Below are 15,577 nucleotides of genomic sequence, written 5' to 3'. Positions count from 1 at the left end.
CAATTGTTGAGATGATATGCCATGATATTGATGTATAGCAAAAGTGATATCAATGACCCCATATATCTGAAACAGAGAGATATTTAAACACCACTAATCCCTTCATCAAGGTATATTGCTACAATTACACTTTCTTTGATCTCTAAACTCAAACCTACAAATTAACACCTATGATGTGTATCAATTTCAATATTGAGATTACTTAACAGATAAGGGGCCGCATACAAACTGTCAATATGTCAATTATTGTTTAAGAGAAAAGATAGCAACAACCACACTGTGTACAAAAACCAAATCTATCAAAGATTTAAAAGTTTTGATACATTTTATTCTTCATCATCGTCTCCAAAGCAAGAAGTTATCAACTAGTGCAATTGAACATTTCAGCCATTATGGGTGCCCTCAAGTTTCTGAAAAAGAGAGAATGATACCAAAAGTTTGTTAATTTCCCAGCAAATATATCTACACACCTTTCCACAATATCAAATTCAAGATACCCACAATTTCAAAAAAGAACAAAAAAGGTACAACAGAGTTCATATATCCAACCTTGAAAAAAAAGAAAAAATTACCTGTGGCAATTGCCAACTATTGGGTATATCCAACCTTGAAGCAGAAAAAATCTGCCACAACCAAAAAAAAAAAAAATTTGAAAGTCAATTCAACACATACATATAAAAATCCAGTACAGAACAAAGAGACGAGATATATAATAGATCTTTGTGGAAGGATTGATGAGACAAATACCAAAGTGCATAAAACAAAATAGTAGCTAATCCAAGGGGATTCTCCTTGTTGCAGCATCATTGCCATCAATCAACTTTATGTTGCTATCATTATATATAGGTCCACTACTACTATCTTGAGTGTCACTTTTTTTGGTAACTTAGCAATTCATTAAGAAGAAGCAAAAACAGTCCGGGTGAAAATGCTAAGTAATATTGTTGTAGTGAAAGCTTTTCCAATGGCAATTATTACAAACATGGACAATCGTTAGTTTACATGAATAGTAGAATGTAAAGTTTATATGGTAGGGAATTTAAGCGTACAATCCTTTTGTTTACAATGTACACTTTACATTTCACTGTTCATACAAACTAATAATTTTCCTTGCAAACATATTCACATCTCCTTTCCAAATTTCAACTAACTCTTATGTGAAGAGAGAACAATCCATGGAGGATATTCCATTGACAATCAAAATTCTGTGCTCTGTCTTGTTGCTCTCTCTCTCCTCAAAAGTATTAAATGATTCCATTTTATTAAAAATTTTGACTTTGCCATAAATCTAATATGCCTGATGTAGATAAAGTTCAAATATTTGGTAAGTAGCACTATGAACACAAATGCTTTTAAAAAAATGAATAAATAAAGACTAGGGCACACCTTTTTCCACAATATTTCTAAAGAAGTTGTTACTTATTAAAGTGGTGTGTTCTGATTAAATAATATGGGTTTTACTAAATTTTAGTAAAATTTTAGTTTATACAAGACCCCAAGATGCTTGCCAATCTAGAAATCATGATGACGGTTAAAAATTAGTGATTAAACTTACCATATTCTAATCGTTTAAACTTTTGGGACAATTGGTAATTTAACATAGTATCAGAGCAAGAGGTCCTGAGTTCGATTCTTGTCTCCTCCACTCTACCTTTTATTTAAATTCCTACGTGTTGGGTCTCACCTATTAAAAAAGTATTTTCAGCCCACATGTGAGGGGGTGTTAGAAATCAATTTTAAATTATTAAATTTACCATATCTCAATAATTTTAGCTTTTGGAACACTCAATAATTTAATAATGGCTCCCAAATAGACTCTGATATGGAACTGAAAATAGTGCATCGTCTATAATGTCATCCAAGCTTTGGATGTGCCATCTTCAATATTATTGTCATCCAAACATCATACTCGTCTAGAAGATACAACATTCAACACTTGGAAAGATTTAAGCCATATTTGCTAGAATTGAGATTTATCACATAAGCCCACTACTTCAGAACATGAGAGCAGTTTCGTCAAAACTCATTCCCACTATCTCCACTAAACTAACATGTCTCTCATGGGAAGAGTGGCATGAAACAAGGAAACCCACTCAAGATCTCCTATATAAGGACTAGACTTCACCACTTTTGAAGGACGTAAAAAATTTCCTAACTCTTACACTTTGAGATTTTTTGAAGATCTTTTAAAAAGTTTTAACTTGGCTATCAGAGAGTCCTTGGTGGGCATCATACAGGTGCACTTTTTGTGCTTCATTTCAGGTCTTCCATTGCAGCTTGGTTTGAACATTCAGCCCACTAATTTCTCGCATCATCACACTCATTTTAATTAAATCTGAATTGTCATTGGAATAGATAAATTGTTTATATTGCATTGGTCAATGAAGTTTTGTGTGAATGATAGTGACGTTATTACATGCTGACGGTACATTAAGAAGTTGACGGAAATATACTATCCGTCAGCCATTGTCATTGACACCTCTTTTGACGTTCAAGGCCACACCCCTTACGTGGTGACGTTAGGCTAAAGGATCAAGATAGCGAAGTCAAGACTGACGGCCCAGGTGTGAAGGTCCTTAGCTGACGATATCTTTGGAGACGTATCTAGGCTGACGGCAGTATAGGAGGTGCACATTGGTTGACGACCTTGGCAGGAAAAAGCTGAAGGAGTAATCCAACCTCCATTCTTAATCTATCTTGACTTCTACATACATGAATATAAGGAAAGTTCTTTCGCTACACGTTTGGTCTTAGTCAAAAAGATCCCTATAAGGAAAAGAGCTCTATACGATATGCAAAGATCCGCGAATTGCTCTTCTAAAAGGAAAGTACTTCCTCGCCAAGGCATTTATTTCGGCTCTACACCACTATATAAACCCCAGAAACCCTCATGACAAAAGGTACGCACAATTACCTCAACTCTGGCACTCTAGGGTTGTTTCAAAGATTCTAACTTGATCGTCAGAGGGTCTTTGGCCGGCACCACACCGGTGCTCTCTGTCGATCATCTACTTTCTCTTCGCAGGTGTTGCTTCAATCGGAGGAGTACTCGCAGCTTACTGGTGAATTCTTCGGCATCATCAGTGAATTTTATTTAATTTGTAGAATCTAAGAAACAATATTTAAGGTATTATACTTTAGTGTTACACTTTAGTGTTACCATCTAATTAAACCCTAATCCTTGCCAAATTTGATATTCTTGTCATTCATTAAATCTCTAGCACGTAATCACTATCTCCATACTGTTTTCTGGGTATTTATATAAAATAGAAATGGTGTTTTCTGGATGATTAAAATATTTCACAAAGATGATGAGGAGGATTAAGAATATTAATTTTTAAAGGGCTTTGACAAATGTGACTTACATGGAATTAATGCAATTATTGTCTAATGGCTGCGAAATTGTCGCCAATCCTTTCATCCAGCTTGATTAGGTTGGAAAGAACTCTGTCCTTAGCTCCTACCCGTGGGCCCTAAGAATGTACTTAAGGATGGTAATGGGGCGGGCCGGGGTGGGGTGGAGTGGGTTTGAAGAATGAGGTCTTCGTCCCCGCTCTGCATGGTTTTGTCTTATCTCATCTCCGCCTCGCCCTGCATGATGGGAAAATTTTCTTGCCCCATCCCCGCCCCTTGGGGCCATACAAAGCTCTGCCTCACTCCGTAAAACTCTACTTATTGTTAATTTGCCCACCATTATTACAATATTTTTTAATAAAACCTGTTTCATTAATAAAAATATAATTGAAATCACAAATAAATTTATCCTATCAAATTAAACTATTTTTTGGCAAAAATTAAATAATATTATTAAAGTATTTAATAAGACAATATCACAACAAAAACAAAAATCTCATAATACAAAATAAATGATTCAATAGTATATAAAAAATTTTATAATAAAGACAAAAGAAAAGAGGCAGAAAGCCTTGTTGGGTAGAATAAAATAAGTTGATGATATATTTGTTTAAATAGTAGAGTTTTAGAATGTAAAAATTTACAATTTAACATTTATCAATGCGGGGCGGGGCGGGGCGGGGAGGGGCAGATCTAAAAAGTCTAAACTCATCCTCGCCCCATCCCGCGGTGCAAGGCTAAAATCTCGCCTCATTCTCACCCCACCACCTTTGCGGGGCGAGAAAAACCCGCGTGGGGTGAAGCGGGGAGGGGTGGGTCAAGTGAGATGGGACAAAATTTTCATCCCTATGTACTCCATTCCTGATACCGCTACTTGAAATTCCCATATATATAGATGATTGAGTTCCAACTTCCAACACGTCAAAAGTAAAAATGTACTTTTTCTGCTAGCCTTCATAACTTTTGTGTCCTTTTTTGTAAAGTTAGGGTCCATTTGGTAACAAATTTATAGTATTGTTGTTTAAGTATTGTAGAAATACATGTGAATGAAAAATATTGTAGAAATACATGTTATATTATTTAAACAACGAAAATTATTTTTCAAACAATCTTACCAAACAGGCCTTTAATCTTGCAACACATGTCTATATAAACCCTTCACTTTTGTTATGTAAGATGTTTTATCTAAAAGAAAATAATTTTTTTTGCAGTATTTAATTGCTTTCTTGAAAATGTTCGGAAAACTTTCTTTGTTTTTTTAGGGGTTTTGGTGCGATGTAAGATACACTGTTTTTTTATTTGAAAAGAAAAAAGAAAAAAAAAAGTAAACATCCTAAATACCTCAAGAATTTTGATAATAATCAAAACACTCCCAAAATTATTGAAATAAAAATAAAAATAAAAAACTTTCAAATTACCAAAATGACCAAATTATCTCCAAAAATGTCCAAAATGATCAATATACCCCTAGAATTGAACCACCAAAATAATCAAAATATGTAGAACTAATGGAAGTTCTAAGGGTATTTTGATCATTTGTGGCATTTTAAGGGCCTTTTAAAATAATTTTTTGGGGCTATTTTCATAATTGTGGAGATTATAGGGGGTATTTGGATCATTTTAGAGGTTTTAGGGTTATTTTCATATAAAAGAAAAGACCTTTCATTTCTAACCCTGTTCTAATTTAATTAAAAATTTGGGATGAACTTAATTAATTAGGAGTTTCATTTATATAATAATTATCTTCATGAAGTAAAGTATATGTTTAATTATTTAGAGTCACAATGATACAAAGTTTGTCAATAGTATTAAACTTTTTTTCTCTCTAAAAAAAATGTATTAGACTTTCCCCCCTTAAATGCTGTTGTACAATCAAGATTGTTGTATCATGGATTTTTTTGTTTTGTTTTTGGCATAAACTTATTTGAAGGGAGTAAGTATTAACCCCAAAAGGGGGGCGTCGTGCCAAGGACGTTGGCTAAGAAAAACTCAGTGACTTTAGATGAATGATTCTTTATAACTTAAAAACATAAGTCGAACACTAAAAATACAAAGAAATAGTAATTAAAAACTCGAAGTTAAAATCAAGACAATTTCTTTATTTATTTACTTATTTTTGTAGATATATAAGATAGAACAACATGTGTGGTTACTCTTGATTAATTGATAAGAATCTATGAGTATAACCATACTAAATTTGATAGAGATTAAAGTCTTCATTGAGTTTGCGTTTATCATAGCTCAGTTTCATATTTTTGTTAAAGTCAAGTCTACTTGGTTAATTAATCAACTTTACTAGGACCACCATCCTACTTTTATTTTCCACATGGGACGCGCATTCCTCACCGTATAAGAAAAGGCAACTTCGTGGGGGGAGTTCTATTCAAACCAAATTGAGTGCTCAAGTTCTCACTCTCCTCATCTTGCTCAATGATTCAGTCTCAGCAGCAATGGATGGTGATGGCCATAATATGTGCATCTTTGGTGCAGATTTTCATGGCAGTGGAGTCTGTTCCCATAGATGATAAAATCATAAGTCTACCAGGGCAACCTAAAGTCAGTTTCCAACAATTTTCTGGCTACATCACCATTGATGAAAAGCAAGAGAGAGCTCTTTTTTACTACTTTGTTGAAGCCGAAGCACAGCCTGATTCAAAGCCCCTTGTTCTTTGGTTAAATGGAGGTAAAAATTCTTTTTTCCATTCCCTAAAAACTAATGTTTTTGATGTCCATTTTACTTTTACTTGGTTTAGTCTATGAAAATTGTGAAACATTTTACTTTTTTTTTTTTGGTGTATGAATATGCCATTGCCTTTTTGTCTACATGTAGGGCCCGGTTGTTCATCTATTGGTGCTGGAGCGTTCGTTGAGCACGGACCCTTTAAACCGAGTGGAGACAATCTAGTCAAGAATGAGTATAGCTGGAATAAAGGTTTTCCAACATCCTTTCTCTTTATCTTTTTTATCTGTGTGCGGTGGGTAAATATTCATTTTGAATCCAACTTTTTGTTGGAGCATATATTCTTATATTTTTTTGTTGAAGTATCTTTTTTATCTGTGTGCGGTGGGTAAATTTCCATGCACTTTTTCTACATGATTTGGTTTGCTTAGTTATCATCAATTAATGTAAGATATAGTATATAGATAATAAAATAAAATAAAAACTCAAACAACGTTAAAACTTAAGTATATGTTTGGTTTGGGTAGTGATTTTGGGGATTGAAAAAGGGAAGGTTGTTCAACCGCCCGCAATTAAAACTTTGTGACATTTTTTTTTTCCTCCTTCATTAAACAAACACTTGGTTATTTATTTAGTGATTTATTAATTCCAACAATACTTTTTTTTTTCTTTTATAAAATATTTTTTTAAGTTATATAATAAAGGCAAGAAAGTAAATTTATACAAACCCTATTTTGTATAATTAAAATTTTCTTTTCAACTAAATAAATGAGTTTTTCATCACTCAAACTTCAACCCCAAAACCAAACACACATGAGAAATTAAATCTCTTATATCCCCTCATTTTTTTTACCAACTTTAGATTTTCTATCCTCCAGCCAAACAAAACCTAAAGTTATAACATCTAAGAAAAAAATTGAATTAGAATTGGATTGCACTGTCCTTTTAGTTACTAATTTATGGGAAAAAAAAATTCTTCCATAAAGTCTCACAATACAAAAATTAATTTTTAATTATATGAAAATTTAACATTTAAAAATTTAAAGAACTTATGTACACAACTTGGGTGTTAGAATTCCGATATTAAAGACTGACTGATTAAGAAAATCTGATACAAGCATAACAACCATTTAATGTGTAAATAGTACAGTAATTTTAGATGCAGCTGAAATTAAAAATTGAAAAATACTGTAGAAAAATAATTTTTTAATATGTAAATAGTATCGTGAGACCCACTTTTAATAAAAAATTTTAAAAAGTACATGAATAGTGCACGTATAGTGCACGCACTACGATTTTGTCCCCGCAGCCGAAACAAAAAAAAAATTACTGAAACGCGTTTTGCGTCCAAACCTGAACGCAGCTTCCAAACACATCCTTAGAAATTTAAGGGTGTGATACTGACATGCATTAATTTCAGTAGTCGTGCAGGACCCGCACACCATCTCTGCCGTGAAAATCTCGGCATGTTAGACAAAAAAGTCATGGGAATAATTCGGTGAATCTTGTCTCTTACTATTTCCTTTTCTTCTACTTGGCAATTATTTCAAGTTCGGAAACTTCCGAACTAGATGCTGGGTCATGGGGGCCACGAATTCTGAAAATTGAATAATTCTCTTTATATAATAAAACAGTATTTATATATATATATATATATATATTTTTTTTTCACTTTGATGCTTAAAATATTTATGGGCTAGCCCACTAAAAAAATTAAATATTTTAAATTGAAATGAAATAATCTAATAAATAAATGAGAAGAAATCTATAAACATATTATATAGATAAGCAAAGTCATAATTTTCATTCAAAAAGCTATAAATATATTATATAGATAAGCAAAGTCACTAAGCTTTGTTTGCCTGCTTAGCATTTTCATGGTTTCTGAGTAAAGTTATGATGTACTTTTATATTAGAATTTTTTTTTTCTCTTTTGTGTGTGTTTGTTTCTAAAAAAAAAAACATTTAGAAAAAAAAAATTTTAATTTATATATATAATACAAAATTTCTAACTTACATTAATTTTTTTTATAATATAAAGTTTTTTTTTTAGAAGAAATAATATAAAGTTATATATTTAAAATTTTTAATATTGTATGATAATTTTTCGTACAATCCTCAAAAAAAAAAATCCTATATATATAAATTTGATACCTAATTAAAATTTATAACATGCCAAAGTCTAATAGAAAATTTGAATTACATTCCTACAACTGCAACGCTGGTTTGGATATTTGACAACTGCTAATATGACAAATGTATTGCTGTTTGGAAATTTAGTAGTATTACTCTTTAAACAAATGTATGTGTATATGTTTATATGTGTGTTATTTTCATTCTAAGTTATTGTGTATGAGTTACAATCTAGATTGAAGTGGATATATAGTTGTTATTTACATTTTAAGTTCCTCTTTGCTGCAGAAGCAAATATATTGTATCTGGAATCACCAGCAGGAGTTGGTTTCTCCTACTCTGCTAATAAGTCATTTTACAATAATGTGAACGACGAGATAGCAGGTATATTTTCTCTAGCCTTTATAATCAGCCAAAACTTTTTTTACCTACTGAATTTGTTTCAATACTTTTGTAGCATTATACGTATTGAATTAGTACTTTATTCATATAGAATGTACATTTACCTCACCTGATTTAAAAATAAATTACAAATGTGACAGCCGTGATTTGAGAATGAAAACAAAACGAAAGGCAATTTGTTTAAAAGTGCACAACTTTTACATTCAAATAGCATTGCCTTTTGTATAATGGTTTTATATATGGGCCTTTTGAAACTGACATTGCGTTTGCTTTTTCTTAAGCACGAGATAGTCTTACATTCCTGCAACGCTGGTTTGGAAAATTTCCAGAATACCGAGACAGAGATTTTTTTATTACAGGAGAGAGCTACGCAGGTTTTTTTTTCCCCTTCTAATTGAAGAATTTTTTTTTTTTTTTTTTTGGGGTGCATACAACTATAGATCTTCTGTTCATGTGCATGCACACATTGTTGAGAGATAGTGAGATAGAGAACATGAATTAGAATCAATATTTTGGTCTACAACATCACATTGATAAATTATTGGATCATTGGGAAGACTGAATTCATTATGATGATTAGGGAGCCATAATAGGCCTAGTTCAAAAATAAAGGTGTATTATATTTTTCATTTTCAAGTAGCCAAAAAAAAAAAATCTGTTCATTTCTTATCAAAGAGAGATTCCTTATAAAATTCATGGTATTATTTCTTTAATAGGTCACTATGTGCCACAACTTGCCCACCTCATTATTCAGTCCAAAGTGAAGTTCAATTTAAAGGGAATAGCTGTGAGTATAACTTGGAAATATGACTTCAAGAAAACTTGAGTTTTTAAATTTAAATGTTCCTATTTATTTTTTGTTATGCCTATGCCAAATAACATTTAGTGAGCAAAATTTTATAATGCAGATAGGGAATCCTCTTCTGGAATTCGCGGTTGATTTCAACTCACCAGATGAGTATTATTGGTCTCATGGCTTGATATCTGATGGTGTTTATGAACTTCTCACTAAAGGTTGCAATAGTTCTCAGATTATGAGAGGTGCCATAAGAGGATTTCTTTCTTCTACCTGCATTTCTGTATATATTGAACTTTCAAAAGAACTTACAGACTACATCGACCGATACAATGTGATTGGTGACGTTTGTCTATCATCTGTTCAATCACAAATGGACATGCTTTATCAGCCCCTCAGGTCTAGATTTCAATATTTGACATCTCTCAATTCAGAATCAGATGCCCTCAGTCAGCAGGTGAAGTTTATATACCTTGTCAAAACTCATGTTATGTGTGCTCATTACTTCTTTTGATTTAAAACACAACCTTTTGTTTATGGAGATCACATTTGACTTTGCCTTTACAGGAAAGTATACAGGAGGTAGATGTCTGTGCACAAGATAACACACAAAAGTATTTAAACAGAAAAGATGTGCAGACGGCTCTCCATGCCAAACTCATTGGAATCAAGGAATGGAGTTTATGCAGCAGGCAATGATATGAGCTTTTTTTTTTTTTGAAAATTTTATAAATTAGTGCCATCTTTAACTTAAGTTTTTAAGTTTTTTTTTTTCAAGAACAATTTAATATATCATAAGCATCTCAAATAGTATGAAACAGAATTAATAGCCACAATGTTAAAATGGTAACTTGTAATTAAAATGCAAAGGATTCTTGCAATCTCAATTAATAGTTCATGATTTTTCTTCATAAGTTCTTTTTTTGTTTCAGAATGCGTCCCATCCATGATCTAAAGAAATCAATTTTTTTTCGTTTTGCTTTTATAAATTAGAATTTCTTCCTCTCGGTAATACCACAACTCTAGGGGTTCCTTATTTTACTATTTAAATCTCAGAGTCCTGGGGTATGATGATGAAAACCGAGAGATACCTACAATTGGTGTCGTGGGCTCACTTGTCAAGTCTGGCATCCGATCCTTGGTTTACAGGTATGGTAATAAACTCTTTACAAAGCTCTTTACTATTTTGCTTCCTATCTTTTATCACATTTGTAGAAGACAGAAAAGGGTCTTGCTTACAATTTAGTCGATTTTGATGTACTATGACAGTGGAGATCAAGATGGAATAATCCCATTTACTGGGACTCGAACACTGGTAAGTGGATTAGCAAAGGACTTGGGACTGAATTCAACTGTGCCTTACAGAGCATGGTTTGAGGGAAAACAGGTCAATATATTTATATTCTTGTCTCTTTATCGATTGGTGCCAAATGGTATTCTTTTTCCTCATTTATTTTTTCCTTTAGGTTGGTGGATGGACACAAGTATATGGTAACAATCAGCTATCCTTTGCCAGCATAAGAGGAGCTTCACACACAGCTCCGGCCACACAACCAGCGAGGTCATTACTTCTGTTTAAGGCATTTCTTGATGGGAAACCACTACCTGCAGAAGCATGAACTAATCAAAATCTTGGATAATTAAAACATGAATTTATTGCAATTATTTATTTTCACATCATTAATTTTATTTGACTTGCAAAGTTATGTATTATGCAATTGCATTAAATAAGCACGTTCTAGTATTGTTAATCTAAAAATACTACCAGAATTATGTCTTTTACATTTGTGTCTGATGGGCTTCTTTGCTTGAACTTCTTAGAGCATGCAGAGAAGGCCGAAAGCTTAATAAAATTTGTTCTTCACTGTGATCATCATAACAAATTCTTTTACGTAAATATAGAGCGATAATCCTAACCCAAAACACCACTATATACCGGTACCAAAATATTTTGTCCCAGCTACCGATTTGGAGTGGTCTCTGTTTGTTGAATTCGTTATCTATTTGTATATAGTGTTGTTACCACTATATTTTGGAGTTATCTATGTATACATGTTACTAATATACATGTTACTAATAGGTAAAACTTAGAGAAAGTTTAATTAAAATTTGAAATTAGAATATAATTTTGTGCTGTATATCTAAATTTATGTGAAGACCACACCATAATTATCCACTTAAGTTTATGTCATGTATGCACTTAAGTTTTTTAATCTGTGTCAAGTGAGTTAATGAATGCAAAATACTAAGAATTAAATATATATATATATTTATTTATTTATTTATTTATAATCAATCACATATACTCGATAAAAATCATCCCACAACAAAGATCATCACACGTTCTATCTTATTAAAAATTAGAAAAAAAAACTATTATATTTAATATGTAACTAATATGTGACTAATTACATTTACTTTTTTTTAAAAAAATAATTTAACAAATTATTTATATTTATAAAAATTGTGTTTAATTTTAAATGTATCTATACGAATGCATGTGTTATATGCTATTTTTTAAAAATAATTTGACTAATTATTAATATTTTTATAATAAAAATTGTGTTAAATTTTAAATACATCTATGCGTTTGCATGAATTACATGCTAATAATAATAATAATAATAATAATAATAACCATCCACTTTGGGTCCGTTTGGATAGAACTTATTGCTGAAAATTAAAAACTGAAAACTGAAAATACTGTAGCAAAATAATTTTTAAATGTGTGAATAGTGATGCGAGACCCATTTTTCATAAAAAATTGATGAAAAAGTACATGAACAGTGCGTACACAGTGCCATACAGTACGCGCACAGTGCCGCACAGTACGCGCACAGTGCGCGCACTGCGCACATGTCCCCCTCTGCAGCAGAAACAAAAAAAAAAAAAAACAAAAAAAACAAAAAAAAAACAAAACTTGAACGCGGAAATAATCTGAATCCAAATGCCCTTTGTCTATCCTGTAATAATTCGGTAACTTATTTACTAATTATTAATTTAGTTATTTTATTTATGACTTTTCATTTGGACCGTTCGTTGATAATTATATTATAAAAAATCAATTCCTTTTTTCATAAAAAAAATTCCTTTTTTCATAAATATATAATTCTTTGATAGCTTTTGATATTTGATACAAAATAAAATTTATATATTTTATCTCATATATTATTTAATAAACTACCAAATTTTAAACTTTAAAAGTACCCTAACATGTTTGTTTATTTGCAATCAAACCATAACTGAATTTTTTAACAACAAATCAGATGACTTTATTAGTTGATATCATTAATTTATACCTTTAGCTTAATAATACTACGAAATGTATCAAAAAAAAAATATATATATATATATATATATATATTTTTTTGTCTATCACGTAATGGCTTAATGCCTTACTTTGTGCATTACGTAATGATTTGGTAGCTTATTTACTAAATATGAGATAAAATATATAATTTAAGTTTACATCAAACACTATTACTACAAAATCAAGGAATCCGCCAAAAATCATCATTAATTATTATTATTTTTGCGAATCTAACTTTGAAAATATTCATAACCAAAAATACTTAATTATTTCATACTTGTAATAAAAATTGAAAAAAGTAAATAGAATTACCATTAAAGGAAATAGTGTTAACCATGTAAGTTGAAAATTATCATTATACGTACAATTAATATTCTTCTCGGTAAACAAAAATCCAATTATTTTTGTTAAAAAATTAAGACATACAAACACAAGTCTTGGTGCAGTGGGGCTCATGCACAAAGCTATTCAATTATTGTAGCATTGGATACTTGGCGCAGTGGGGCTTGATTGGTATCAAAATAGGAAAAGCTCATTTAAAAGTAAACTTTATTAAAATGGAAAGAAAAGGAAACAAGTTGAAAGGAAGACAGCCAGCAGACAGACGTGAGTCAGAAAAGGCAAAGTTAGCAAAGGCAGATGTTAAAAATCTGCCTCACCCCACGCTTTTTGTCTTTCTATATTGTTTAATTTTTTTTTTGGTTTCTTTAATTGGTTTTGTTTTTTCTTTACGGTTTGATTGGATTTGGTTTTTGCAGTGTATAATCGGTAGCCAAGAAGCTGAAATAAATAAATAAATTATTACGTGAATTAGTCAGATATGTGCCAATTGTGCGGTATGTAGCCAGGTAATTTTTTTTTTTTTACTTAGGGTTTGTTTTGATATCGTTTATTTTGTTAAAAACTGAAAATTATTATTGAAAATACTGTAGCAAAATAATTTTAAAAAGGTAAAACACTGTTGCTAAAAACTTATTAGGCTTTTCACTTCATGGCTGCTCCATTAACAATGCCTCTCCCAAATGCAAAACGTGCAAACATCCTCTCCCATATGCTGGCTTAGTGTCTGTTTAGCTAGCTTATTTTTTGCCAACTTATTTTACTATTCAACTTATTTTTGGTACTATTCATCGGTCTCATTGCACTTTTTGATACTATTCATGAGTCTCACTGTATTATTTCAACTAACATTTACCATTATCTACAGTACTTTCAACAAAAAAAATTTCTGTTTCAGTAAAATAAGCAGATCTCAAACGAACCTTTATATAGGTTCAAAATTTCAAAGACTAAATTGAAAGTGTAAAAAACATGAGAACTAAAATAAAAACAGCCCCAAAATATGTATAGGGACCAAAAAGATGTTTTTGCTCCCGTTATATTATGTGTAGGGGAATTGGGCTCAAATGATCAGTACCGGCCCACCAAACTTAGGTCCGAGAGCGGTTTGATTAGTCAAGGCAAAACCGGGGGATTAAAGCTAGCCCGAACCCTATGGGAATGGGCTCGACCCAACAATAAGTGTATCAGGATCTAGAGAGCATTGTTCAAAGAATTCGCTAAGTGTTTGGACCGATCTCGACCCATTATAACTGATAAAACGGTGAGAAATCAACGAAGAGATAGATAAATTCAGATTGGCCTCGAGTGCTAGTAATGCCTTTGGAGAGTTCGCTGCCGAGCGCAATTTGGCGGTAGGAACAAGTTTCGAGAGAATCTTCAAAAGACATGATTTTCTTAGAGATTATGGGTGAAAGTGGGATTGTATAGGAACTGGTGAGTAATCATTTGAATCCCACTGAGGGGAGATTATATAAAGAAGTGAGGGCATATAGATTTGGGGGTTGGTTTTTCAAGGATGGGAGAGAAGAGTAAGAGGAGAAAGAGAGAGGGAGAAAAAGACAGAAGGGGTGAAAGAACAAAGAGAGCATAGAAAATAAGAAGAAAAGTCAGGGGAAGAGAGTGTTTGGGTTGAAGGTCACAAGAATACTGAAGGTTGGGCTGTCTAGGCTAGGTTTGAAGCAAAACTAGTAGGACTGTGAGGAAATCCACCAACATATAAATTGGGAGCCCAAATTCACTATCTTAGACGATAACGTTCATGAATTTGGGGAACCACATTACACATATGTTATTTTAGGCAAAGAGCTCTAAACACAAAAGGCACACATAGAGATTACTAAGTTGGTTCGGATACCATTAGTAATGATTTAAGGAAAAACGTTAACCAGTAACCACATTTATGCTATACCTCAAAATGACTAATCTAATAACATTTGAAGCTCTTTGTAGTTGTTTATATATGTTAGAAATACTGAATAATTGTATTGTATTTCTCAATGAAAGAATATACATGAGTGCCTTTATATATGAGACATATGAGTGCAATACAAGTAAGAGTGTAGTACAAGAACGTGTATTATACAAGTAATCTAGTTAGGCCTAAAGCCCACAACACTATACACGTTAATAGCCCCCCAAACTCAAGGTGGATATGAGACCAACTTGAGGTTGTCAACCAAAGTACGAAGGCGTCCCTTAAGATGTGACTTGGTGAAGACATCTGCAAGTTGATTTTTAGAGGAGATTGAGATCAGCTTGAGAGCACCATGGATAAAATGATAACGGATAAAATGACAATCGATCTCGATGTGTTTCGTCCGTTCATGAAAGACATCATTGTAAGCAATATGAACGGCACTTTGGTTGTCACAATAAATAGGAGTAGCAGAGGATGTAAACACACCTAAGTCTTTGAGCAGCCATTGTAGCCAAAGGAGCTCAGATGTGGTATCAGCAAAGGCATGATATTTTGCATCAATACTAGAGCGGGCCACATGAGTTTGTTTCTTGCTTTATTAAGAAATCAGAGAAGAACCAAGAAGAAAGCAATAACCAGTGG

General features: G+C 32.1%; 1 protein-coding gene across 2 annotated transcripts; it reads left to right on the top strand.

The window, feature by feature from the left end:
* Positions 1-5,647: 5,647 nt before the first annotated feature.
* Positions 5,648-11,135, top strand: LOC142610912 (serine carboxypeptidase-like 45). 2 transcript variants are annotated; one of them, XM_075782897.1, is made up of 10 exons: positions 5,648-6,037; positions 6,185-6,286; positions 8,456-8,551; positions 8,851-8,943; positions 9,286-9,356; positions 9,478-9,822; positions 9,933-10,057; positions 10,422-10,514; positions 10,635-10,752; positions 10,832-11,135. In XM_075782897.1, the coding sequence occupies exons 1-10, from the start codon at positions 5,785-5,787 to the stop codon at positions 10,982-10,984; spliced, it is 1,449 nt and encodes a 482-aa protein (XP_075639012.1). In that variant the 5' UTR covers positions 5,648-5,784; the 3' UTR covers positions 10,985-11,135. The 2 variants fall into 2 exon arrangements, with proteins under 2 accessions (XP_075639012.1, XP_075639013.1); XM_075782898.1 differs by having other exon boundaries at positions 5,663-6,037; positions 10,635-10,680.
* Positions 11,136-15,577: the final 4,442 nt, after the last annotated feature.

This window comes from Castanea sativa, chromosome 9, assembly GCF_040712315.1.
Source record: "Castanea sativa cultivar Marrone di Chiusa Pesio chromosome 9, ASM4071231v1".
Lineage (NCBI taxonomy): Eukaryota > Viridiplantae > Streptophyta > Magnoliopsida > Fagales > Fagaceae > Castanea > Castanea sativa.
The sequence above is the reverse complement of the archived record's forward strand: the minus strand, read 5'-3'. Positions and strand labels throughout refer to the sequence as shown.